The sequence below is a fragment of the Sphaeramia orbicularis genome, chromosome 19, assembly GCF_902148855.1.
Source record: "Sphaeramia orbicularis chromosome 19, fSphaOr1.1, whole genome shotgun sequence".
Lineage (NCBI taxonomy): Eukaryota > Metazoa > Chordata > Actinopteri > Kurtiformes > Apogonidae > Sphaeramia > Sphaeramia orbicularis.
The window spans coordinates 51,301,809-51,329,308 of record NC_043975.1 but is presented as its reverse complement, the minus strand read 5'-3'; the positions used below and the strand labels follow the sequence as shown (position 1 = coordinate 51,329,308).

General features: G+C 37.4%; 1 protein-coding gene across 1 annotated transcript in view; it reads right to left on the bottom strand.

Annotated features, from left to right (window-relative positions):
* The window catches only part of pkd1b (polycystic kidney disease 1b), a 120,994-nt gene that overhangs the window by 34,128 nt on the left and 59,366 nt on the right, over nt 1-27,500 (bottom strand). The window contains 20 exon segments of the mRNA XM_030163302.1: nt 521-644; nt 1,604-1,814; nt 7,152-7,292; nt 7,367-7,534; nt 9,553-9,748; nt 11,324-11,489; nt 11,936-12,089; nt 13,111-13,812; nt 15,150-15,294; nt 17,018-17,155; nt 17,255-17,323; nt 17,325-17,406; nt 17,747-17,875; nt 19,174-19,276; nt 19,385-19,667; nt 20,308-20,448; nt 24,340-24,518; nt 24,521-25,145; nt 25,147-26,333; nt 26,336-26,878. Coding sequence (XP_030019162.1) covers nt 521-644; nt 1,604-1,814; nt 7,152-7,292; nt 7,367-7,534; nt 9,553-9,748; nt 11,324-11,489; nt 11,936-12,089; nt 13,111-13,812; nt 15,150-15,294; nt 17,018-17,155; nt 17,255-17,323; nt 17,325-17,406; nt 17,747-17,875; nt 19,174-19,276; nt 19,385-19,667; nt 20,308-20,448; nt 24,340-24,518; nt 24,521-25,145; nt 25,147-26,333; nt 26,336-26,878 — 5,486 coding nt within the window.

Here is a 27,500-nt window from a genome sequence, read left to right as displayed (position 1 = left end):
ATAAAGCAAAAAAAAAATTTAGCTTGAATTAAGGAAAAAATCTTGAATTAAGCCAAAAAAAAAAAAAATCTGCAATTAAGTAAAAAAAAATCTTCAATTAAGCCAAAAAAATCTTCAATTAAGTTAAAAAAAAATCTTGAAATAAGCCAAAAAAACCCTGAAATTTAGCAAAAAATGTTGAATTAAGCCAAAAATGGCAACACTAATCAACTGCCGTAAGTTTGGTTAAGTAAGTAAGTAAATAAATAAATAAATAAATAAATAAATAAATAAATAAGTGAGTAAGTAAGTAAGTAAGTAAATAAATAAATAAATAAGTAAGTAAGTAAGTAAGTAAGTATGTAAATAAATAAGTAAGTAAGTAAGTAAGTAAGTATGTAAATAAATAAGTAAGTAAGTAAGTAAGTAAATAAATAAATAAGTAAGTAAGTAAGTAAGTAAGTAAGTATGTAAATAAATAAGTAAGTAAGTAAGTAAGTAAGTATGTAAATAAATAAATAAATCGTTGTGTTGAAGTTACCTGACTGTGGATTCTCCTGAATAAATAACAGAGTAAACACTGCAGGGGAAACACCAGGACTGCCATGGCCATCCCTACAGCTGCTGTCTCCATGGTAACCAGCATCTGGGCTGACACTGGTCCACTTGTGGGAAAGACACAGTTCAGTTTGTCTATTTTAACCCTTTCATGCATGAATTATGAGAACCTTAATCAAGATTTTTTTTTGCCTGAGTGTTTTTATTCCTATTTAGGCCTGAAAAAACAATGCAATTGAATTTTTTCATGAATCTATTTTTCACAGAGTTCCAAAAATATCCACTCAGCTGGACGGCATGCATTTGATTTTTGAAGCAAAGAAACATATATTTAAAACCCATCATCATTAAGTGATAAACTGTGTGAAAACTATGAAATATATATATTTTTTAATGCAGCTAATCTCATGTTTTCACACATTTTATCATATTCTAATACTAGTTATGGAGATAATACGCAAAAAAACAAAACAAAACTTTTTGTTTGAGAAAATGAGCAGTTGATTTCCACTCAAACATGTTAGTGCAGATCAGGTTTGTCTAGAACAGCAGAGTTCCAGTAATGTTCTGAATGTCAGTGTAGATGATGCATGAGCGTCCTCTGTGTTGGCTGATATCCTCCTGAGACCCAGGAAAGTGAACATTTTTACTTGTTTTTTTACATTAAACAGTCATCTTGATTGGAAACTGCATAATGCGACAGTTTTTTCACATACATTTTAAAAATTATTTTCATTTATTTATTTTTTAATAGAATGACCTTCGCAATGAACAGCATTTTTTTTAGTGAAACTGTCAAACTTTAGTCCCTACAGAGGACAAAAATGCACTGCTGGGTCTGAGGAGGACATGGAACTAAAACAACTAAACCCATGAACACACAAGAGAACAGCTGGAGAATATCTGTCCACTGGAGTGACCACTGGAGTGACCACTGGAGTGACCACTGTGCATGAAAGGGTTAAATTATAAATACTCAAATGCAAATCAAAATAAAATCAGTTCCTAAAAAAAACCCCCACTCAAACCCTTACTTGAGTTTGGATGTATTCCTAACCCATCTCACCTGGTCCCCGTGGTGCTGACAGCGCCGTACCACAAAGCCCCCAGCGCCAGGTAGAGGTGCAGCAGGAGGGCGCTGCAGGTGACCCTCTGACCCCGGCTGAAACGGCTGTGGGCGGGGCGTTCCCATAGCGACAGCCACAGATGGCGCTCCACCATCCCAAACATCAGCTGAGATGTGAAGACACGACTAAACTGAGTGAGTTCCTCAGGACCTGTAGAGGATTCAGACAGGATTATAGAGAAGCTGAGACACCATTCATTTATTTACATTCATTCGTACAAAATGCTCTATTCTCTCTCAAACCATTTAAACTGATTCAAAAACCACAAACACGTCTGTGATAGTGACTTCATTTTAGAGTCAGAAACATGCCCCAAGGGTCTGTTGGGCCGCATTATGGAATAAATTCCCATTATGTAATAAAAGTTTAAAATGTAATAAGAATGTCACATCATCTTGTAATAAAGCCGCATTACGTCAGTTAAGATTGTAGCAGAAGCACTCATTAAACCATTAACATATATTTGTAATCTATCATTTCAATGTGGACAACTTCCTTTCAGTATGAAAACAGCCAAAGTCATTCCATTGTTCGGATAAGGGAACAAACACAATTTTACAAACTATAGGCCTGTTTCCCTCCTCCCACAGTTTTCCAAAATACTGGAAAAATTATTTGATTCAAGACTTGACAATTTTATTGAAAAACATCAATTGTTAACTGACAGTCAGTATGGATTCCAACATAACCGATCGACATCACTAGCATTTATTGATTTAATTGAAGAAATTACAACCTGTATAGAAAAAAATTAATTTACAATTGGAATTTTTATTGATCTACAAAAGGCTTTTGACACTATTGACCATGACATATTAATTAATAAGTTGGAAAGCTATGGCATAAGAGGACGAACAAAAAACTGGCTGAAAAGCTACTTGGGAGACAGACAGCAGTTTGTACAGGTTGATCAATACAAATCAAAATACATGAACATGACATGTGGAATTGTTCTGTTTTGTTCTATACTGTTCTGTATTGTTTTGTTTTGGTGTAGTGAAATGTTGTGATGGGATGTGTGTGGTGTGAGGGGTTGGAGTTTTAACTGCAGTGCTTCTTCCATCCCCTTTTCAAACCATGTGTTGTCCAGTTGTCGTCTGTTAAGTGTATAAATGTGGTAGCAGGTTTGAAATAAACGTGAAATGAAATGAAATTATGTAATAAACTGACGCATTTTGTAATAAACTATGTCAACGCATTTTGACAAATTTTTATTTTAAAAAAATGTAATAACACGGTTCATTATGTAATAACAATCTAAATTAATATAATTTCAGAGCAATTTAGAAGAAATTAGTCACAGGAGCTACAGGTAATGGAATCAGAACTTTAACCACAGTTTAAAGATGAAAACAAAAATGTGTCCAGTGCATTTTGTAATAAATTTCTCAAATTGTAATAACTTACTACATAATGTGAAAAAATTTCCTACATAATGCATTGAGGTAGTTTATTACAAAATGTGTCAGTTTATTACAAAATGTGGCTTTATTACAAGAGGATGTGAGATCCTTATTACATTTTGAACTTTTATTACAGAATGGGAATTTATGACAGAATGCGGCTCAACAGGGTCTGAACACATTGTATTTCCTGGTGTTTTATGTTCACTTACACTTACAACTCTGGTCACATGACTCATACATTCACAACTCACACTGCTTTTTTTTCTGTAGCAGATATTTGATGTTTTAAACCACAGGTGTCAAACATGCGGCCCAAGGGCCAAATCCGGCCCGCCAAAGAGTCCAGTCCGGCCCCTTTGGATGAATTTGTGAAATATAAATATTACACTGAGATATTAACAGTTATTTAGTTCAGGTTTCATATTCAGACCAGTTCAGTCTCATAATAACCTATAAATACTCACAACTCCAAATTTTTCTCTTTGTCAATATTTTCATGTATTTAAACTAAAACAAATTACAATTTCACAAAAACTCTGAATAACCTGAGCAAATATGAAGCTGAAATGTCTTAAGAGAAGAACAATTTTAATAATATTCCACCTGTTACTAAATATTTTGTGTCTCTGTAGATCCACTGGGATCTGTAGGTTATAATGAACATGTGGAAATGATAAACTGAGGCAGAATAGTGTAAAAATTACACTGTTTTTTTCAGTTTGTTCATGTTATTCACATTGTTTTAAAGGATAGTTTGTAGATGGAAACATTTTCATCATGAAATTTTACTTTTTCACTGTAAAACATAGAGAAAAGTTTGGAGTTGACATTATTTATATGTTATTATTATTTTACTGGTTCGGCCCACTTCCGATCAAATTTAGCTGAATGTGGAACTGAACTAACATGAGTTTGACAGCCCTATTTATGTTTTCTTAAGTAATTTATCACCATTTACAATAACATTATCCTCTGTATTTGGCTTTTTTTTCAGAGTAAATCATGTATTTTTCTATATTTAATTCACTGATCATGTAGATCAGGGCTGTCAAACTCATTTTAGTTCAGTTCTATATTCAGCTAAATTTGATCTGCAGTGGGCCAAACCAGAAAAATAAGAACCGAATAACCTAGAAATAATGACAACTCCAAAGTTTTGTCTTTGTTTTAGTGTAAAAAAAACCCCATTATGAATTATGAAAATACTTAGTTTTATAAACTATCCAAAAAAAACAAAAAAAAAACCTGAAAAAACTGAAATTTAAATTAAAAAACGTAAGAAAATTTTATGCAATTTTCTCAGTCTTCTTCCTCCACTTCTCATTAGTCCATGTGCATTCTGGATCAGATCTCCAAAGACACTAAACACTGAGGAACAGGAAGAAAAGAGTTCAAACTGGACTGAATTTAATACAGACATTTCAGGTTATTCATATTTGTTCAGGTTATCCACATTTTAGTGTTACAGGAGAGTTTGGAAATGTCAATATTTTTATAATTTAATGTTATTTTTTGGACTAAAACAAGGGGAAAAAATTAAGTTGTTAATTCAAGATTTTTTGTGACTTAACTGAAGATTTTTTTTACTTAATTGAAGATTTTTTTTTTTTTTGCTTAATTGAAGATTTTTTTTTTACTTAATTGGAGATTTTCTTTTTTTTGGCTTAATTCAAAATTTGTTTTTACTTAATTGAAGATTTTTTTGTCTTAATTCAAGATCTTTTGCTAAATTTGAGATTTTTTTTTACTTAATTGAAGAATTTTTTTTTTTTAACTTAATTGAAGATTTTTTTTTTTTTTTTTGGCTTAATTCAAGATTTTTTTCCTTAATTCAAGCTAATGTGTTTTTTGCTTAATTCAGTTCAAGACTGTAGAATTTTTGCACTTGGTAAAAACATCCCAGGGGCCGAACTGGACCCTTTGGCGGGACACATTTGGCCCCCGGGACACATGTTTGACACCCCTGATGTAGATGTGCATTAAACCTCAGATTAAAGTTGAGGGTTATAATATCAGAAACAGAGAAAACTGAAGAAAAAGTGACTTTCCCAGTCAAATCTCTCATTATCTGATCATAAACCCAGTCTGTCCATCCACTGTCATTGATCCAACTCCATGGGTTTGACTGGTGGATCAGTGTTGTAGACCAGGCCTGTCAAACTCATGTTAGTTCAGTTCCACATTCAGCTAAATATGATCTGCAGTGGACCCAACCAGGAAAATAACAGAATAATATAGAAATAATGTCAACTCCAAACTTTTCTCTATATTTTAGAGTGAAAAAAGTCAAATTAAATAATGAAAATGTGTACATCTACATACTGTGCTTTCAAACAATGTGAATAACATGAACAAACTCAAAAATAACAATATTCTGCCTCAGTTTATCATTTCCACATGTTCATTAGAACTTACATAACTTTCAGAATACAACCTATGGTGCAAAACCACGCCCTCCTCTGGCACTCGTACCAGTCCTCAATGCGATGCAACTTCTGCTCAAACAGTGTCAAGGTGGAAATGTGAGAAATTCAATGTTTTTCTGTGTTTGAACACAAACCAGGTTGTTTTGTAGCTTACCACCAGAGAAAATGTGCTTCTAATGCTCAAACAGCATTACTGCTGTTGCACAGTCATACAGGCACAGATGAACTGAAGTCAAACATGTAGAGATGTCACGTTTCAAAGTTTCATAAAATATGTGTCCAATACTCTGTTTTAGATGTTTAATTCTTTAGAAATTTGTATTTTATTTATTTTTGTCTACTTATTGAGGTATTTGTATGAAATTATATACTTTAACCATTTACTGAAATCTTGACCATTTGGTAGAGGTCAGTATATTTTAAAAACCACAGGGTCTGTTGAAAAGAAAAAAAAAAAAAAAAAAATCATTGATTGTTGTTATTATTCACCCAAGAGAACAAGAAATGCAAACAAAACATTTTTTCATGAAGTTTTTCTTGGTGGGTTAGTTAAAGGGTTAAGGAGATGTGAACTGTGACATCTATCTATCTATCTATCTATCTATCTATCTATCTATCTATCTATCTATCTATCTATCTATCTATCTATCTATCTATCTATCTATCTATCTATCTATCTATCTATCTATCTATCTATCTATCTATCTATCTATCTATCTTTTTTGTCCATTTTCTTGCCTATTTTGTTCCTTTTTAAATTAATTTTGTCTCATTTTGTTAATTTTTCACTCATTTTGCTTCTTATTTGTTGTCTTTACCCATTTTGATGATTATATTTGTTTATTTCGGCCACACTTTTTTCTTATTTTGTTAACTTTTATTAATTAATCTAGCATCCCCCTCATTATCTATCTATCTATGGCAACAAAATGTTAATATTACCAATTTGTTCATTCTGCTACTGATTTGTGTTCATTTTTCTCCATTTTCTTGCCGATTTTGTTCAGTTTTTGTCTCGTTTTGTTCATTTTTCACTAACTTTGCTGCTTATTTTTTTGTCTTTACTCATTTTGATGCTTATGTTTGTCCATTTTTGGCAACTTTATTCTTTATTCTTGCCTATTTTGTTCCTTTTTAAATTAATTTTGTCTCATTTTGTTAATTTTTCACTCATTTTGCTTCTTATTTGTTGTCTTTACCCATTTTGATGATTATATTTATTTATTTCGGTCACACTTTTTCCTTATTTTGTTAACTTTCAGTAATTAATCTAGCAAACCCCCCCCCCCCCCCCCCCCCATTATCTATCTATCTATAGCAACAAAATGTTAATATTACCAATTTGTTCATTGTGCTACTGATCTGTGTTCATTTTTCTCCATTTTCTTGCAGATTTTGTTCAGTTTTTGTCTCATTTTGTACATTTTTCACTAACTTTGCTGCTTCCGTCCGTCTGTCTGTCCGTCCCTCTATCTATCTATCTATCTATCTATCTATCTATCTATCTATCTATCTATCTATCTATCTATCTATCTATCTATCTATCTATCTATCTATCTATCTATCTATCTATCTATAACAACAGCCCAGCCTACTTCTAGAACATGTATGTGATGGATGTACGTTTCAACAGGAGTAAACATGGATCATCTTACACGATGCCAGGACTTCTTTCTCCACGGTGCCATTTTTCACATTCTCCACAGAGAGCCAATCATTCAGCAGGAAGAAGAACATGTGGTCGGTCTGCGGGTCCCACACCACCACATGCTTCACGTACCAGGACGGGTCCAAACCTACGTTTACAGTTTCACATTTAGAACACGATCCCACATCAGGGGCGGTCACATTTCCAGCGTTTACGGCGTACCTGTGTTGTCGTGCCAGATCCGGATTTTCCAGACCTCCCCCAGGTTGTCATCTGTCTCCAGGTGAAACTGGTCCAGGCCGCCGCGTTGAAAAGCGCCGTCCCTCTGCAGATGGCGAGGGCCGCTCTTATTCACACCGTACAGGCTGATGCCAACGTGTGCTGTGGTGCCTGGGGGGTCAAAGCACGGACGTGAAATTACATTCAAAATGCAAAGCGTTTGATTGTCTTCTCTGTAGAATGAAAATCTGAATGAAGAGAATTTAACCCATAAAGACCCAAACATCCATCACTGACCAAAAATATCTACTGATCTAAAATGTTTTACATCTGTTGAGCCACTAATCCTATCTATACATGTTAATATTTGGTGTCAAATACAGTTTGTCAGCTTTTCATCGTCATCACATACACTGTAAAAAATGACTGCAGAATTAACACCAAAACGTTGTAAAATTGCAACATAAAAAAACTGTAAGTGACAATACAATGCAAAGCTGTTTATTTGAAAAGATTTTTGTGTTAACAATTGAATCAAATATAGCTGTAGTTTTTACAGGAAGAGTATGTGAACAAAACCAGATTAGTATGTAGAAATGATGGATTTGTATTGTTTTTAGAAAATAAAACTGTACATTTAAATACACTGTGGTGCTGTTACCAACCATAATGTTGAAATAACAGCATATTTGCTGATATATATATATATGAAATAAACTGTATATTTCTGTGGGGTGACTTTGTTGTGATACTGGGCTCTATAAATAAAACTGAATTGAAATTAATTGAATTCACAAGTAAAACTCATGGATTTGGATCAGTTACAGTGAATGGACACATTGGGTTTGTGTTCAGTTAATGAGAGATTTGACTGAAAAAGACACTTTTTTGGCAGTTTTCTCTGTTTTTAATATAATAACCCTCAACTCCAGCTTGAGCTTTTATGAACGTCTTCATGATCAGTAAATTAAATACAGGAAAATATGTGACTTCTACTGATAAAATAGACAATAGAGAGGATAATGTTATAAATAAAGAGTGATAAATCTCTCGTCTTAGAGACAAAATTTCATTTAGGAACTGACATTAAAACAGCACTGGGTCTTTATGGGTTTAGATGTATAAGAATAGAAAGAATAATTTAACTAGGAAATTAAAAGAAACAAAATAAAGTGGCATTCAAGAATGGCATACAAAAGTGAAATGAGCATAAAATATGAAACATCTAAACTGCTATTACTGACAGAAAAATATATATTTACATAAATGTATAATATCTAGGTCAGGGGTGTCAAACATGCGTCCCAGGGTCCAAATGCATCCCGCCAAAGGGTCCAGTTCGACCCCTGGGAGGTTTTTGCCGAGAGCAAAAAAAAAAATAGCTTGAATTAAGGAAAAAAATCTTTAATTAAGCCAAAAAAAATCTCAAATTTAGCAAAAAATCTTGAATTAAGCAAAAAAACAAAAATCTTGAATTAAGCCAAACAAAATCTAGAATTAACAAATTTTTTTTTTCTTTGTTTTAGAGCAAAGAATAACATTAAATTCTGAAAATAGTGATATTTCCAAACTCTCCTGTACCAATAAAATGTGACTAACCTGAACAAATGTGCCCAACCTGAAATGTCTGTATTAAATTCAGTCCAGTTTGAACTCTTTTCTTCCTGTTCCTCAGTGTTTAGTGTCTTTGGAGATCTGATCCAGAATGCACATGGACTAATGAGAAGTGGAAGAAGAAGACTGAGAAAATTACACTAAATTTTCTTGTTTTTTAATTTAAATTTCATTTTTTTCAGGGTTTTTTTTTTATTTTTATTTTTTTAATAGTTTATAAAAGTAAGTATTTTCATAATTTAATGTTTTTTGTTTTTTTTTTTACACTAAAACAAAGACAAAAATCTGGAGTTGTCATTATTTATATATTATTCTGTTCTTATTTTTCTGGTCCGGTCCACTGCAGATCAAATTTAACTGAATATGGAACTGAACTAACATGAGTTTGACAGCCCTGGTCTAGGTAACTGTGCAAACTGTCAGTAGTAAATGGTTTATAACATGTTTAAAACTGCCCCAGATAAAGAAGTTCTTCAAAAGTATTTCCACTGACAGAAACAGTTCCCTTCTGGAAAGAAATATGAGTTGAAAAAGTGCCATCTGATAGCTTTAGTGTCCATGTGTCCTTATCTGACCTGCTCCTCGTCTCCAGCCTGTTTTGACCAGGACTCTGTAGGTGTACAGGCCCGGTCCGCCGCACAGCGGGACCTGGCTCAGTCTCACACCGTCCAAGTGGTCCAGTTTGTGGGCGATAAGCCCCAGCAGCAAATGAAGCAGAACCAGGACACCACACACAATCCCCACCACCATGTTCCTCACAGGACCTCCTGACTGAGGAGATAAGAGATGAGCAAAGGCAAAGGGAACAGGCTTATTACAGATAAACACAGCTAAGAAAAAAAACAACACTGGACCTGGAAAAATAAAAACACAGGCTAGAAGAGGAAAGTGTTTATATTCAGCCGCACAGGAGACGAGCAAAGTGTTTCTGCAAAAACAGGAATTCAACCAGACTTTCATCATCCTGTTCACACTGAATTTGAAGTCATTTTGAATGGATTCAATTTTTTTATGATTCAAATTAACACTACTTTCAGAATGAAAATGAAGTCAAATGAGTGTTATTTTTGTTCCTTTCATGGTGTTAATTTAACTCTGTTTGAGTTAAAGGACAAACTCTGACAGTGTCAATAATAAACCCATATGGGTTCATTTAACCCAGGTGGGTCAGATTCTGAAGGGCGGCTGTGGCTCAGTTGGTAGAGCGGGTCATCCAGTGACCAAAGGGTCAGCGGTTCCAATCCTGGCTCTGACTGTGCATGTGTCGAAGGGTCCTTGGGCAAGGCACTGATGTCACTGTATGAGTGTGAATGTGAGGAGTTGTAAAGCACTTTGGGCACCATGAAGGTGTAGAAAATGCACTATATAAGTTCAGTCCATTTATGAACTCTAGTGAGTGTTGTAGTTAAATCAGTCAGTGTTAACTCAGGTTTCTGAGTTTAACTCTCAATTTAACTCTGTAAAGTGTGGACCTATATAAACTCTGAAAAAGAGTTAAAATCAACTCTGTGGGAGTTAATTCAACTCTCCAGTTTTTGCTGTGTAGACACAACATGTCAGTCACTCCATCAGCTAATGCTAAGGAAAGCACATGTTTTTACAGGTGCACAGCTCTTGTTTAACACCTGCACTGTTGGGCTAGCATGTCTGGACCACAAACCCCCCCCCCCCCCCAAGTTCATATTCTGGTTTTTCTGCTCTAGGCTCTTTACCACATCTACTTTCTAAAGATGTAAAATTAGATCTTTTATGTAGAATCGGACCTCTGCTCTAAGTTCAGCACAGACAGGTGTGAGTTCACCTAAACCACACACACACACACACACACACACACACACACACACACACACACACGAACCAAACCTGACACTGACCGTACCTCTAAAATAAAAATACAAGATACAGTTGGAAAATAGAACTCAGAATCCATGTGTTTCCATGACAACTGTTCTTCCTGGTTTAATCTGAATAAATGTTAGATCCTATTTCAGATGCCCATGTAAACACCTTATTCCAGTTAAAAAAGAATAGTTCAGATTAAATTTAAACCCGATTAAGTCACTGGTTTAATTCCCTTTTAATTCCAGTCTAAATTCTTCCTGGGACTCAGAAACCTTCTGAGTTAAAAAGCCAACTCAGGCACAGTGTTAAATAATTGATCCAACTCTCCAGTTCTTTCTGTGTACAGTACAAATGCATGTGTTAAAATGGAGGGTATTAAAGGAACCATTCATACAAAAAATAACTATAAAGTCATACAGTATTTGTGGTTAATCACTTATAATGTATGAGTTTTGGGGATGGATTATATGTTATTGGTGTCTTGCAGTTTGTGTGGTGTCCTACCGGTGGTAATAAGAGCACAGCCCCAGGGTGCAGGGACACAGCGGCTCCAAACATGGTCAGGTGCTGGCTTCGACAGTGGGCTGTGTGGAGCGTGCTGCCCTCCAGTGGACGCAGACCTTCACTGCTCCAGCGTCTCTGCTCCTCATTGTAGAACTGACACAGAGAACTGAAGACGCACAGGGACACCTGGACCGGACCGCCTGAGACCAGGACCTGGGTCAGACCCACGGACACAGGTCTGGATGTCCTGTTCAATCTGTCCAAGGACATGAACATCCACAGAGGGTTAGGCCATTACTCCAATGGAAAAGACTGTTTCCACTACCACTACTACATCTGCACATTTTATACACTTTTACATGTTTCAAATCTTAGTCTTTCATACAGTATATCTCCAATTTGCACAGATTTTTCGATTGCACACTTTTATAGTTTATACTTTTTTAAAAAGATTTGTCTGTATCTTATTGTGTTGTTATTTAGATGTAAGTGCAGTGTGACTGGCAGAGACCACCTGCAATTTTATACACGACTGGTGTAATGACAAAAAGACTATTCTATTCTATTCTATTCTATCTCAGCTGTAGTGTCAGTAGAACCTCTCAGACTCACAGTGCAGACAGGTAGATGGTTTTTTCCACCCAGGCGTCTGCAGCAGACAGACACAGGGACCAGTCTGTCACCATGGAATTATGGGATGCATTCTCCTCTGGCCATGTGCTGTGGACTTCTACTCTGACAGATCCCACACTCACCACAGCGGCTCCTACAGATGCATAGTGCAGGTGGACAAAAACAGCCTTTTGGAGAAATCATCAATAATTCATGTCATATCTCACAGATAAACAGTGTGGTTCATGAATAAACTGGTGGGTGATGTGATCGATCCTAAGCCATTTAAAGTCCATTGAGTAGCATTTATTGAAAGAGGGCTGTGTAAAAACGAAGATATGTTTACCTCTCCCATGAATTATGTGATGAACCTTCAAATGTATTTACAGTCATGAACAAAAGGTACACTGAAGAACAATGCTAAGCATTTTCAAAGTTCTTATGCAACCCTTTTTGCATAATAAAGTCCATTTTTAGCCACAACTGAATTGTCTCCATGTATAAAACTAAAGTCATTCAAACTAGCTCCACCACCAGCAGAAATTATTATTATTGTATTATATGATAATATAATACAATAATACTGTTACAAAAATAATTCTTCTGGATTCATTTTCAGAAATGTTGTCACATAGTGCATTGTGGGAATGGCGACCAAGCGGAAGTGGTTTCTCACAGATTCAGCGAGAAAATGAGCCAGATGGCGACAACCTACAATGACAGAGGCCACCAGGCTTGTTTTAAAGAATGAGTCTAGTCGGTGGATGGAGGTAAAGGCAACATTTGGGTTCAGCACTGTCAAAGAGACGTAAAATTTTGGCTGCATAGAATTCCCATTCCCACAATGCACTTCACAACATTTCCCAGAAGGCCCGAGTCCCGTTTGGGTCTGTTCTGTAAATAAGTGGACTGTGTTTATGATGGAGTCATCTACGAAGCTGTTCACTGTGAGGGAAGTGATTTTGGTGCGAAAGCACGGAAAGACTAATGGATTAGTGGTAATTAGGATATCACTGGGGTTTTACAAATTAAAAAAAAAAATTGTGATGAAAGTCATACGCTACTTTTAGTGAATGGTTTTGATCTACTGTAGACTGAAATCCCAAATCCAAACTCTTTTGTAAATTTAATCTATATGTGAAAAACTGGACAGTAAAAACAGGACTCTGCCATACCTGGGACCTGGCTGAAGTTGAAGGAGATGTATAAACCTGCATTTCTGTCGAGTCCGTCCACATCTTTGACTGTAAAGTTCAGGCGTCCTTCATTAGGGATGGTCACAGTAAGACATGTCCTGTTTGTGTCCTCACCTGACCTTTGACCTCCGCTCTGTCCCATATAATATTTGTTGGGTAGGGTGACCCTAATGGTCTCTTCAGGATTTAGGTCTTGAATGGGGATGGCTTGACCCTGAGGTGTGGTGAGCTCCATGGCAACCAGAGCGGTTGAAATGGGAGGGTCAGCCGCTGTTAGCAGTGGGTTGGACCAGAGGGCTTCACTCAGAGCGTACAACACCTGCACCACCTCAGCACTCTGACTCTGCAAGTGATCCGTGAAGGAAACAGGGATAAAAAAGGGACAGAGGTCAGAGTTATCCAATCTGTCTGTGAACGATGACGGAGAGGGACTGGATGTTTGCCGGTCGGACCGGATGGACCGCTGAGTGCAAAGAAGGTCTGAAGGTCGGCCATGGAAACCAACGGTGCTGATGTAAGGAGTGGAGATGGACAGAGGTCTGTTCGGAACATGTGAAGGCATCAGCGAGCGCATGAGGGCTGAGGTCTGGCCCAGCGCCGACAGGGACAGCGCAGAAGCCGAGGAGTCTGGGTAAGACGTGGAAACACTGACAGACTCAGACACAGCGGCCAAGGTGTTACCTACAGGAAAAGACCGACAACGTTCACCTGGGCTCAGTCATAGTCGCTTTTCCATTGACCGTCAAATTGCGTGAATACAATTTTTGCATAAAAGTTTGCCTGATAGAAAAATGACAATTTCACAAAAACTCTCGTTTTCCACTGAAAAGTTTGTGTGCTAGCAAGAGGCGGTTTTTCAGGCGTAGCAAAATTGGTATAATGCGCAAAACTGCAATGGAAAGACCGCTTTGTGCAACTAGAGTTAGTTGAACAAAAAAAAAAACATGTTGATGGATGTCAAAACAAGTGAAGAAGAGTCTTAAAATAAACATGACATGGTATGTGTGGACACACGAGGAAACTGAACCATTTTTGATTTAGTACGGGATAGAGTACTATAGAGAACAGAGCAGGGGTGTCAAACATGAGGCCCAGGGGCCAAAACCGGCCCGCCAAAGGGTCCAGTCCGGCCCATGGGACGAATTTGCAAAGCCCAAAAATTACACTTAAGATATTAACAATCAAAATGTCAAACTTGTTTTAGTTCAGGTTCCACATACAGAACAATGTGATCTCAACTAAAATAATAGCATAATAACCTGTAAATAAGGACTCCAAATGTTCTTAGTTTAATGTGAAAAACATTACACCTATAAATAATGATAACTCCAAATTTTTCTCTTTGTTTTAGTGTAAAAACATACATTAAATTATGAAAATATTAACAATTACAAACTTTCCTTTAACAATAAAATGTGAAAAACCTGAAATTTTTAAAGTGAGATTTTAACATTATTTTTCCTGTTATTAAATATTGTGTGTCTTTGTAAATCCAATCCGTAATATGCATGTATAAGAGGGAAGTTGAGGTGTAATATTATTAAAATTGCACTTATTTTTCTAAAGAAATGTCAGTTTTTTCAGGTTATTCACATCGTTTGTAAATGTACATATTTTCATAATTTAATTTCATTTGCACTAAAACAAAGAGAAAAATGTGGAGTTGTCATTATTTACAGGTTATTATGCTGTTGTTTTACTGCTCCGACCCACTGGAGGTCAGTTTGGGCTGAATGTGGAACTGAACTAAAGTGAGTTTGACACCCCTGTTATAGAGTATTATATATCTGTAAATCAGTGTGATATTTGTGTTTGTCACCATGTTTATGGAATGACTTCTCATGAAATCTTGCAATAATAAATAAACAAATCATCGCATTTATAATTTAATGGAAAAACTGACATAACACACTTCTGTTTTTTCAACATTTAGTAAATATCGGTAAACTTTTGCACATGTCCAATGGAAAAGCGACTGCTGTCAACATCATACGTCAGCTCTGAACAGTGGAACTCACCTATAATGTTAAGAATATTCCATCCAGTTTCAACGGCTGACAGAGCATCTGTGCTTGAATGCTTTTGTATGACCTGGATCATCTTCTCCACTGCTTCCAGAACCTTCTTCTGACAGTCTTTACACACCAACTCACTGGGAACCGCCTGGAAAAACACAGGACAGTCCAACAATTTAGCTGTAACTAGGGCTGGACGATAAAGTAACACAGATATGACACAACAATAGGGATGTAACGATTACCGGTATAATGATAAACTGTGGTAAAATCACAGACGGTTAGTATTACCATTTAAATTCTAATTCTCATGATAACTGTGTTTGATTATCGCATTTTTCCAGAGAAAACACCTATGTAAAGATCTGCTTTTATGTCAAACATTTGAGTATAGTTTTTAATTTATTACAATTTTAATTTTATATTCCTAATATTTGGAACCAATATTCACTTTTAAAGTCTGTGAAAAGGTTCATTAAGCATCTGTGTGTTATTTATGCAAGAAATTATATACATTTTTCAAATTGGATTTTTTTTTTTTTTTTTGTCTTTTGTCCTTTTGTGTTTTTATAGTAGGTTAAAATGAAAAAATAATAGACAGATGATATAGATGAAGTTGTGCTGAAAAAACAGATCCCAAACATGGGTATAGTAAACATTTGTTTCTATAGTATATAAAGGCCAAATCAAAAGCACTGAAAAACAGACAGAATAGACTCAGACCACTAAGGGTTAATATTTGAATGTTTCTGCCAAGAGAAAATACATCGTGCCAATTATTTCATTTTATTATTATTTTTTTTTTAATACAACTTGGTTAAATTATTTCAGTGTGTGTATCAGTACTTTTTGAACATTTTGAGCACAATTTCAACAATACTGCGATAATAATGATAACTGTGATAATTTTGGTCACAGTAACCGTGATATGAAATTTTCCTATCGTTCCATCCCTACGCAACAATGATCATTATTACAATGTGCATTTTTCTTGTTATACCTATTTGATTCATGCACACTTTGACACTGAACAAAAGTTTTTTAAGATGCTCAATTATGATCTTTCTTTTGAATACACTACCTCTAGACCACAGGTGTCAAACATGCGGCCCGGGGGCCAACTCCGGCCCACCAAAGGGTCCAGTCCGGCCCTGGGATGAATTTGTGAAATGCAAAAATAGATATTAAGAAATGAACAATCCTTTTAGTTCAGGTTCCACATTCAGACCAATTCAATCTCCAGTGTGTCAAACCAGTCAAATACTATCATAATAATCTATAAATACTCACAACTCCACATTTTTCTCTTTGTAAATGTAAATATTTTCATGTATTTACACTAAAACAAAGTATAATTTCACAAAAAATGCAAATAATCTGAACAAATTTGAAAAACCTTTAATGTCTTAAGAAAAATAAGTGCAATTTTAACAATATTCTGCCCGATACTAAATGTTTAGTGTGTTTGCAGATCCACTGTGATGTGTACGTTATAATGTACATGTGGAAATGATAAACTGAGGCAGAATACTGTTAAAATTACACTGATTTTTTCAGTTTGTTCATGTTATTCACATTGTTTGAAAGGACAGTTTGTAGATGTAAACATTTTCATTGTTTAATTTATTTTTTTCACTGTAAAATATAGAGAAAAGTTTGGAGTTGATACTTCTATATTATTCTGTTATTATTTTCCTGGTTCGGCCCACTGCAGATCAAATTTAGCTGAATGTGGAACTGAACTAACATGAGTTTGACAGAACCGATCTAGACTTCTGAAATGATCCACTAAACATGCGTTCCAGGGCCAAAACCGGCCCCCGGGACGCATGTTTGACACCTGTGACCTAAAGTAAGCAGTGCCTACTCACAGTGGACTGCACCAAAGCTGAGCCTATTTGATCAACATCCTTCAGAGAAGAAACTGAGAGGGAGGCCAGAGCTCGGGTCACATTTCCCCGAATCTCCATTCTGTCATGAAGCTCCTGAATGTTCCGTCCAGACTCAACCTGTGAGCAGATCAGTCATCAGTCCATTATGTGGGACCCTTTGTTCTACATGTTTGTTAAACACAGACATAAACAGGTGAACGAAGGCTCAGACTGAACCTGGTTGAGGTAACTCGTCAGGGCGATGGAGTAGGGGATGATCTCCTGAGGGTTGCCATGTTGGACTAAAGGTCCATAGTTCGGTCCGACTCTTGTTGTGAAGCCACGGACCGGTGTCCTCATCATGTGTGGGATTTTCAACCATCAGCGTTCTGAACAGTTGTGGAGCAGAGATAAAACAGAGCTGAGTTCAAATAAATGTCCAACTATGCGTAAAAAAACCCAAAACCTCATACTGGTTTAAGAACTTGAGCCAGGCTGGTGGTTCTCACAGATATTTAAAAGTTGCATCGAAAAAGAGAGGTAAAAGATAAAAACACTAAATCTGAATTAAGAATGGAGAAATAAGCATGTCTACAGATGTATGAACACTTAAAATGAGAAAATAACTCTTCTAAATAATTCTTCTAAATCTAAGTTTTTATTTTTTTTTATCTTGGTAAGAACCAAATAATTTGCAGTGTGTTTATGTCAGTCCTGTTGGCTGTCTACCTGTTTAGAGCCATGACCTTCGCCCCCAGATGGTCTTCTACCAGCAGGAAAACTGTGATGACTGACAGCCCCTGTTTTTGTCCTGGACTTCCTACTGGAACCACGCTGCCAAATGTTGACCTGGTGCCCCTGAGCAGAGACATTCAGCAACACATGAATAAGCTGCACATATACAACTATGACAACATTTCATTGTAAGTGGGTATTTAATGTTAATGTGTACTGCAGGTACCTGCTGGAGGTATACCGGCTGTTTTGAGATAGTTTAGGTAAGTAGTAGGTAAATACTGTAAGTGGATGATTCATTCTAATATGTTTGTGTGAGTTCAGTTAAGTCATAATTTTAGTTAAGGTGATGATATATGATTTAAGCTGCTGCTGTTTACATGACAGACACATGTCCTTGAGTGTGTAATACCAGAGGTTTGGTGAACATCCCCAAAACTGATGTGATGTGAGTATTTTCATTTTAAATAAGGTAAAGTATTTGTTAAAATACAGGGCAATGCAAACACTGTATTGTGCATTTACATTACCATATATTAGCTACTGTGTGGAAGTCTGCAGTGGAAGCTCAGCTTCTCCTAAAATGACTCCCATTAAATGCTCAAATCTGTTCAGTTGTTTTCATTTCATTGACTCCAAATGTGTTGGAACACGTTCATCTCTCAGACCAGTTGGTTCAGAATCAGTTTGATCCCAGATCAGTGGACTGGATGTTGTTCACTTCTCCTCCGTTCCCGTGTCTGTGTTTGTTCATTCCATCTCTGCTCAGTGCATTTGTCCGTAGACGCTCAGCGTCCATGCACTTCAATGGGACTGAGTGGAACTGCTTTGAACTGACTCTAAACTGGACGATAATTGGATAAATGACACCATGTTGTCCCGCCCCCAGACGCTCGGCGTCTCTGGGGGTGAATGGAGCTGTGGGCGGAGCTCGGCCGGGCTGGACGCCAGGCTTCCACGTGCTGATTGGAGGATGGGTCAAAAGGCTGAACCCCGTTTGATTGACAGCTGTTTTCAGATCTGCTCCTTCACTGACACAGTTCAGTTTAATACCGTCACACATTCTGCTGGGAAATCACACAAACCAAATGACTGGTCATTTCTTGCACTGTAAATAAAACACACTCATTGTACTTCCTTGTTTCAATTTCACATAATTTCAACGTTTTCTTGTTTACTTGGTACGATAAGGTCACTGAGCATTTTCTTAAAAAGGAACAGAGGACGAATTTATGTTTAAAGAACTTGACCTTTTTTTTTTTTTAGGTAAGCCGACATGAGCTTCCCCTGTCTGACAGACGAACAGCTGACACTGGTCAGCAGGCATTTTCAACCACGTTTCTAAATGTTATTCCAAACACTGACATCCGACTCAGACTTTCTGTGAGTACGTGTGGTTGTAGGTTTTTGCTGGTGTTCACCTGTACAGGGTCAGGATGGGACACAGAGCGGTACTGGGCTGACATGGAACCACCTGGAACCAGTAGATTAACTGTGATGCCTCACTTTCATCATCTTGCCACCCTGCCAAAAAAGAACAGGTCTGCATGTTTCACTCAATGAAATTAACGAAAATACATTAAAAAAAAATTACAGGAGACAGTTTGTGGACATCTGATGTCTGAACTTTACCTGAGCAGCTGTAGGTGACCACGGTCTCCAGTCCACGTATGTCTGACTTTGGACTCAGGCTGCACACACCTCCATGTGGAGGCCAGTTAGGACGCACTGTCAGGCTGGCACTGCCCCACCGCCCACTGACAGGTTCAGAAACATTCAGGATGAAAGTGTAACTCTGCTCTGGTTGGAAGACACCTGAACGCATCGCCAAGACCAGGGACGGACTTCCACTGGAGGTGATGATGTCATCCAGGTCTAACATCTGGCCACTCTGATTCACAACACTCCACTGGTACTGATAGAGAGAAGACAATTACATTTAGTAACTGAGTGGTAAAAGAAAAGAAAAGAAAAGAATAGAATAGAATAGAATAGAATAGAATAGAATAGAATAGAATAGAATAGAATAGAAAAGAACAGAATAGAATGAATAGAATAGAAAACAAAAGAAAAGAATACAACAGAATAGAATAGAATAAAAACAAAAGAAAAGAACAGAATAAAATAAAATAGAATACAATGAATAGAATAGAATAGAATGAATAGAACAGAAAACAAAAGAATAGAGTAGAATAGAAAAGAAAACAAAAGAATAGAATAGAATAGAATAGAATAGAATAGAATAGAATAGAATAGAATAGAATAGAATAGAATAGAATAGACCTTTATTGTTACTGTCACAGGAACAATGAAAATAAGTTTAGCATCAAAAACAGCATATTCACACAAAATACTGAAAAATGAATGCAAAAAAAAAAAAAAAAAAAAAATAGAACAGACTAAATAGAAGCTGAACTGCCCACAGATAAATTCAGAGGATAAAACACAACGAAAGCACTGGAGGTCCATTTAGAGTCGTGACTATGAAAAAAATAGAACTTGACAGTGAGTAAAACTGCTTGATGTGAGACAACAGCTGGTGTTTGGACACTGACCTGAGCCTGGTGCTCACATGATAAACACTGTCCAGAGAGGGTAATGGAGGGGGTGTCAGTGAGACGGTGGGGGGAGGACAGGACGGAGCAGGACATACATTCTATAATCACTGGAAGCAACGAAGCATCACACACCATTACCTACACATAAAAAAGAGATAGTCTGTTAGCGGCTGTTGTAAAGTTTCGTTGAGGGCAAATCAATACAATGTAAATGCCACATATGACCTACAAAACAACTGATGAACTGGAATATTACAGTCACATCACAACTCTGCTCCACTGGATATGGATGACCCAGCACTGAGAGAAGCTTTCAGATGTAATCAACCAAAGTAAAAAAGAGTTATTACCTCCAGACTGATGAGGGACTTCATAAGAAAAGAAAAATCTCATTCAACATAAAATGTAAAGGGAAACTCAAGGTAACTTTGGGATCATACAGAAGGAATGGCACAGTGAGTTTCAGTGGGAGTGCACTGGAACTGGATGGAAGGGAATAATTACATTTTTTTATGATTCCAAAGTAGAAACATACTTTATAGAAGATAATTCAAAGTACTACAGACAGAGCGAACCCCAGAATGTCAATCACTGGCACATATTTTTAGAAAGTCTAGTAATAAGACACTTCTGTACAGAAAATATAAGAGGACATATTTACAACTAAAAGACTGCTCAAGTTTTTTTATTTTTATTTTGGAGAAAGTTGACTTTCATTCTGGGAAGTTTAAAAAAAATGATTTGGTGAAAAAAAAAAAAAAAATCTGTATCTGTAAACCCTTCTGTTTAGGACCCCATGGAACTGCAGTCATTAATGGAACATTATAATAAAGAATGAAATAAAGCATATGTCATTAACAGACGATGGTGAACAGTGTACAATGGAGCATAATATTACAACTTATCACCCATCCAGCTCCACATTCTGACAATTTTCTTTTCAGACTCAGTCTGTTTACTTGCTTTTCTCGACCAAATCACCACCAAATACTGAGATTCATCATCATTATTACATATTTTTTTAAACTGCTTTTTTCCCCTCTACATCACAGGTGTCAAACATGTGGCCCAGGGACCAAAACTGGCCCGTCAAAGGCTCCAATCCGGCCCGTGGGATGAATTTGCAAAGTGCAAGTTAGGGCATCAAACTCAAAAATAATATCATAATAACCTATAAAGAATGACAACACCAAATGGTTTTAGTGCAAAAAATAACGTACAATTATGAAAATGTTTACGTTTACAAACTATCCAAATAAAAATAATGTGAATAACCTGAAAAAAATGGAATTTGTTAAGAAATATAAGTGCAATTTTAACAATTTTCTGCCTGTCACTAAATGTTTTGTGAATATGTATAAATAAGTTGAGGCATAATATTGATAAAATTTTACTTATATTTCTTAACAAATTCCATTTTTTTCCAGGTTATTCACATCCTTTTTGTTTGGATAGTTTGTAAATCTAAATATTGGCAAAAGTGAACGTTATTTTTTTGTACGGGAACAATTTGAAGTTGTCATTAATTATTGGTTATCATGTTATTATTTTACTGGTCTGGCCCACTTCAGATGAACTTGGGCTGAATGTGGCCCCTGGAAGAACATGAGTTTGACAGCCCTGCCCTACATTGTCACTGTCACCTCCTTGAACCTTGGTTGAAATGCGAATTAGAGTTGGAAACTACAACAGCACCACTACGTGGTGGAAAAAGGAAAACTTGTTTGTTTTTTGTTGTTTTTTTTAAATCACTATTTCTCAAATGGGGTATTTTGGACCAGTGTCTTCCAGAATATAAAATACAATCTAGAGTGAACTCACTTTAATTAGGTGGTGAACCTGGGGGTTTTGTGTTGTCACAGGGAACCGTCGTACCTCGGTGGAGTTTGTTATTTAGTTTGTTTTAACTGAATTGTTGTCTCCAAACATATTCATGTCCAACTCTATCACTATACATTCAACTTTTAAGAATACAAAGTAGTTATTCATAATATTCTAAGATGCATATTGTTAAAAACAGAATGGAAATGGAAAGGTTTCTTGTCACTGGTAACAGACTTCTAATAGAATAATTCTCTACAAATGAGAGGAATCTTTGCAGTTGGTGAAGTATTCGATGAAGACGTGGGTGATACTCACTGTCTGGTTGACTGACACCGGTCTCCTCCCTGTTTTACGGACAGTGAGCGTGAACACATAAACTGTGTGTGGGGTGCAGTCGGCTGTTGAACACAGTCATTGTACTGCGTTACTCCCAAACGGCTGCTTTACAAAATGAGACTCTGTGGAGTTCTGTAAATTTGCAGATACAGATGTTAGCAACACTTTTATGAAAATAATCTGTACTTTTACTAGACTGCATTGTTTCTTCAGAATCAATAGAGCTGCGCCTAGGGATGGGAATCGTTAAGAATTTAATGATTCTGATTCCATTATCGATTTTGCTTATTGATCTGATTCTCTTATCGATTGGGTGAGGAAATAAAAGAGTAGAAACAGGTGTGTTTGCATTAACTGTCTTTTATATTTCCATCTGCACAGAAAATAGAACATATACAGTATGACAAATAATAAGAACAGATGACGCCGGGCCCGGTTCGGGGGGGGTGGGGGGGTGGTGGTGGCATGCAGTGAAAGTGAAACTAAAGACTCTTTACTAATTCCTCTATTGATGCATCTCTACTACGTGGAAACGGTTTCAACTCGGCTCGCCTTGTCTCCCGTTGTTGTGCACCTCATTTCCTTTCCCCTACTTTTGGAAACTTGCATCTGGGTATGACGTTTGTTGCCCGCACCGGAACCGGCCCGGCGTTCACTCTGCCGCTACATTCACAAGCGCCACTAAGTAGAGAATCAAATATGTGACATTCCTGTAAATGAGTCACATGCTGTGGACAAATGTTTGAACAGACTAGAGGGATTCCACCCTTTAGAGCAGTGGTTCTTAACCTTATTGGAGGTACTGAACCCCACCAGTTTCATATGCGCATTCACCGAACCCTTCTTTATTAAAAAATAAAATATGATTTTTTTCAAATTCAAGACACAGGCATATGTTTTACTGGTGCACAAAATGAACCGTGCATTAACATCACTGTGTTCAAAGAACAAAACCAATACAGTGCATGAACTCACAACAAATCACATACCGTTTCACAAAGACATGACCTGTTTTAATACCACCACACTGAAATGGTTTTAATTTTTAACCTTATGTATTCCAATAATGAACTTATTGTATTTATGCTATTTATCATTTTTAACATTTTAACACACACCCATCACCTAATTTCCATCAGGCTACAATAATAATGAATATTTACTGCAAATCAGTGTGACTGACGGCTTTAGCGTAATACAATTTTTCCATCCGCGACGGTGCGTCGGTCGTCACATGATTGTAACTGACCAGTGTGGTGACCGAAAAATGTAAACAAACGCTACACATGGCTGCCTCCGTGGTTAACAGGAAGTAGCAAAAGTCATAACAACGATGTGGAAAATACTCAAATAATTCATCGTCATACGAGTGGAAGAGATTATAAACACTTCCGGATGTGTTGCAGTGCTATAAGCAACAACAATGCACCAAGTATATTGGATGTCAATCAGAGAAAGAGTCTCTGAAGCTGTTTGTTTACATACACGGACCTAGCCCGACACACACACCCGACTAATGAGTCGAGTGTGTGTCTTGACCTCCACCGAACCCCTGAGACTGACTCACCGAACCCCTAGGGTTCGATCGAACCCAGGTTAAGAACAACTGCTTTAGAAGAAATGGAAGCTTAGCAAGTGTTACAAGTGGACCTGGTGTGGTCTGTTTAGACCGTTTCTGCCTCAACACCATGTTGTCTACGTTCTGACCAAAACAGTGCAGCGTACGCGTGATGTCATCGCGCATGTGCAACGACGGCGGCATCGATAAGCAGAATCGTTAAGCAGGCAGGCAAACGATTCCAAGGAATCAAGCTACTGGGATCCGGTTCTCAAAAAGAACCGGTTCTCGATTCCCATCCCTACCTGTGCCGCTGTCCAGATGGTCCAGTTGTATTGCAGCTTGTCCTCCTTTCTTAGCTCCACATCAGGGTCTCCAGACTCAGATCCATCCAGGATAAGGTCAGTGTGACTAGGCCACAGTCTGTAGGAGCCTCCTTTGATGACAGCCACCAGTGGGGAGTGGACCACGGTAACACTGGTCTTTCTTGTGCAAGTAAAGGAGTCCCCTTTAATATAACGGTAAAGACCAGGCAATACTGTCCAACCTGAAGAGCATGCTTGGAATCTGGAGAAATGGTGAGGTTACATCAGCTGGGTTGCTGAAATCTGTCTGTTTCCAGTGAAACTGTGTTAGTACAATCAAAGGCTCTGAATATCTCCCATAGATAACTGGTCTTGTAAGCAGAACAGTTCATGTCCACCGCTGCCTCAAAGAAACTTAGTCTAGACCTGAAAATAGTAGACTGACTCTGAACTAGAGAAACTTGAGGCTTTGAACACTGAAGCTCCTGTACGTTCACCTGTAGCTCTGCAGACACATGGCTAACATTGTTGAAAACTTTGACCACAACACTGTATTTTCCAGCAGTATGATAAGTGTGATTGACTGTGTGTAAGTCCATCAGTAGTTCAGTGGAATCTCCAAAGTCCCAGACATATCTTAGCATACTGCCTTCATTCACTTTTGCAGAAAATGTGACTGAATATTTAGGGAATATTCTATCTGAATGACAAGCAAGTGCTACTTTCTTAACAGGAAACTGAACTTGAACAGTCTCTTTCAGCTTCTCAGAGCAGACTCCATTGCTAGCTACCACTGACACAAACAACAAACCCACTATCTGGCGCTGTAAAGACAACTTCTTGTCCAATTACCCATGTGGGCCTGTAACCCTCCATATCAAATATCCAGGTGTAGTTGACTGGAAAACCATTTTTAACATCTGCTTTGAAACTCAGTTCTTTCAAAGCTTCTACAACAGCTGAGCAACACTTTAGCTGCAAACCCTGTATACGTTCAGTTACTAGAACATTTGAAGATACCTCAGCACTACTGACCTGGTTCCAGGCTTTCACTGTCACTCTATGATTACCAGCTGGAAGGTCAGATGTGGTAAACCTTTCCTCAACAATCTCATGACCATTGCTCAGATCCTTGTTTCTAAACATTAAAATAAAACTTACATTGCTTCCTTTGGAGATAGTAGGAACAAAAGCAACTTCCTCTTCAGTGCAAAGAGAAGATTTGCTAAGATTTAGCATCAGACCTTCAACTGCATCTTGGACGGTCATTCTATGTGAGACGACCTGCCAGTTAATCTCATTTGAGATGTTTAAAGACACCTGGTAGACGCCTGCATGAGGAAATCTGCATGTAAAGGTCTGATTCGTAGCATCTGTAAGTGTGTCTGGGGTACCTCTGACCTTCCAATCCCAGTACAGATCACTGCCCTTAGTGACGTGCCCACTGAGTGCCACAGAATCATTTGTGCAGATATAAAATGGCTCTTTTTTCCCTTCAATTTCAAAGTCCACTTTATGGACCTCCTCCTGGACCACAAACAGTTCAGACACATTACTTTGGCTGAAGATGTTTTGAATTGAAACAGAAACATGACAATGACCCAGCTGTGTAAAAGTGTGGTAGAGAAAGGGAACATGAGTCTGTATGGGTGAAGGATCAGAGTTCAAGTACCAAATGTAATGGAGTTCAGAACCAGTGGCCACAGATACAGTGATATTCACTGGTTTCCCTAATGGCACAATGTGGGATTGCACTGTGATGTTTGCTCTACTTACTCTTTCAACTGCCACAACAGAAACATTGCTCACGGCTTCACCCACTCTATTGACAGCTCTTAGCTGAACTAAAATTCTACCAGGATGCACAACTACCAGATGAAAAACTTCACCACCACCTTGAATTTGTTGATTTAAACCATCCTGTGTAACAAGCCACTGATAAGAAACATTGGATCCTTTGATGACAGAAGCAATGAACTGTGTTTCCTCATGAGCTGGTAATATTTCATGCCTCTTAGGTTTTGACACTCAATCTGAGCACCAACTATTCTTTCAAAGACCTCAATTAAAACCACTGCTTCCATTTTACTCACTGAGTTCTCTACTATAACTTTCACTTGATACACGCCAGGCTTGGGGAATGCAAATCTAAACTGATGAGTGCCCTGTGTGATCACATTGTCCACTATCCAGCAGTACTTGGTGCTATTAATGGTACTACTTACTGCTGTGAAGAGCGTTTCTTCTCCAACTGCAACATAAAGCTGTTTGGTGTGAAGTGAAAGGTCCTGAACAGGAGGCAAAACATTCACTTTAAGAGTTGAAGACTTCCGGCTAACACTGTTAAACACTGTGGCTGTAATTATGAACTGACCCGTGGTGGTAAATACATGTGATGCATTTTGCTTCTCTTCTATTGGAGAACCATCTCCAAAGTCCCATAGAACTGTCACATTGCTGCCACTACAGCTGGTCACCCAAAATGATGTTAATGAGTTGACCATCAGTGTGTCACTTTGGCTATTATGTACCAAAGACAGCACACCTATAGGTTTTTGAACAGTGATGCTCATTTTGGCTGTTTGATTACTGACATGTTACTCACCATTACTGATACTTCTTTAATACCCTCCTCATTAAAGACAAAACACTTTTGGTTGGTTTGTGTCATGGCACTGAGGCTGGAGGAACTGCTAAACCACTTAAATCGGAAACCTGTTGTAAGCTCCGGGCTAACTAACACCAAGAAACAAACATCTTCCTCTATGGACACTACATCCTGGGATGATTTCATTGCTACACTAGTGATTAGGCTTTCAACACAAATACTCCCTTTAAAAGACACATGCGAAACAGAACTAAACACAGAAAGATTTACAGGAAACACTCCTTGGATTATAAATGTATGTGAGGTTGTGGACTCTCCTGTCACAACAGCTGAAGGTGAGCCATCTCCAAACAGCCAATGAAAAGTTAACATAGAGATGTTGCCATTAACCAGAGCAGTAAACTGGATGTTTTTACCACTAATTACACACTCAGTTGGCAGAATTCCATTAATCTCCAGCCTGTAGACCTCCACAGTGATAGACTGATAGACCTGGTTGACAGAATTTGACACTGTTACTCCCACCGTATAGTTCCCTGGACTCCTATACATATGGGAA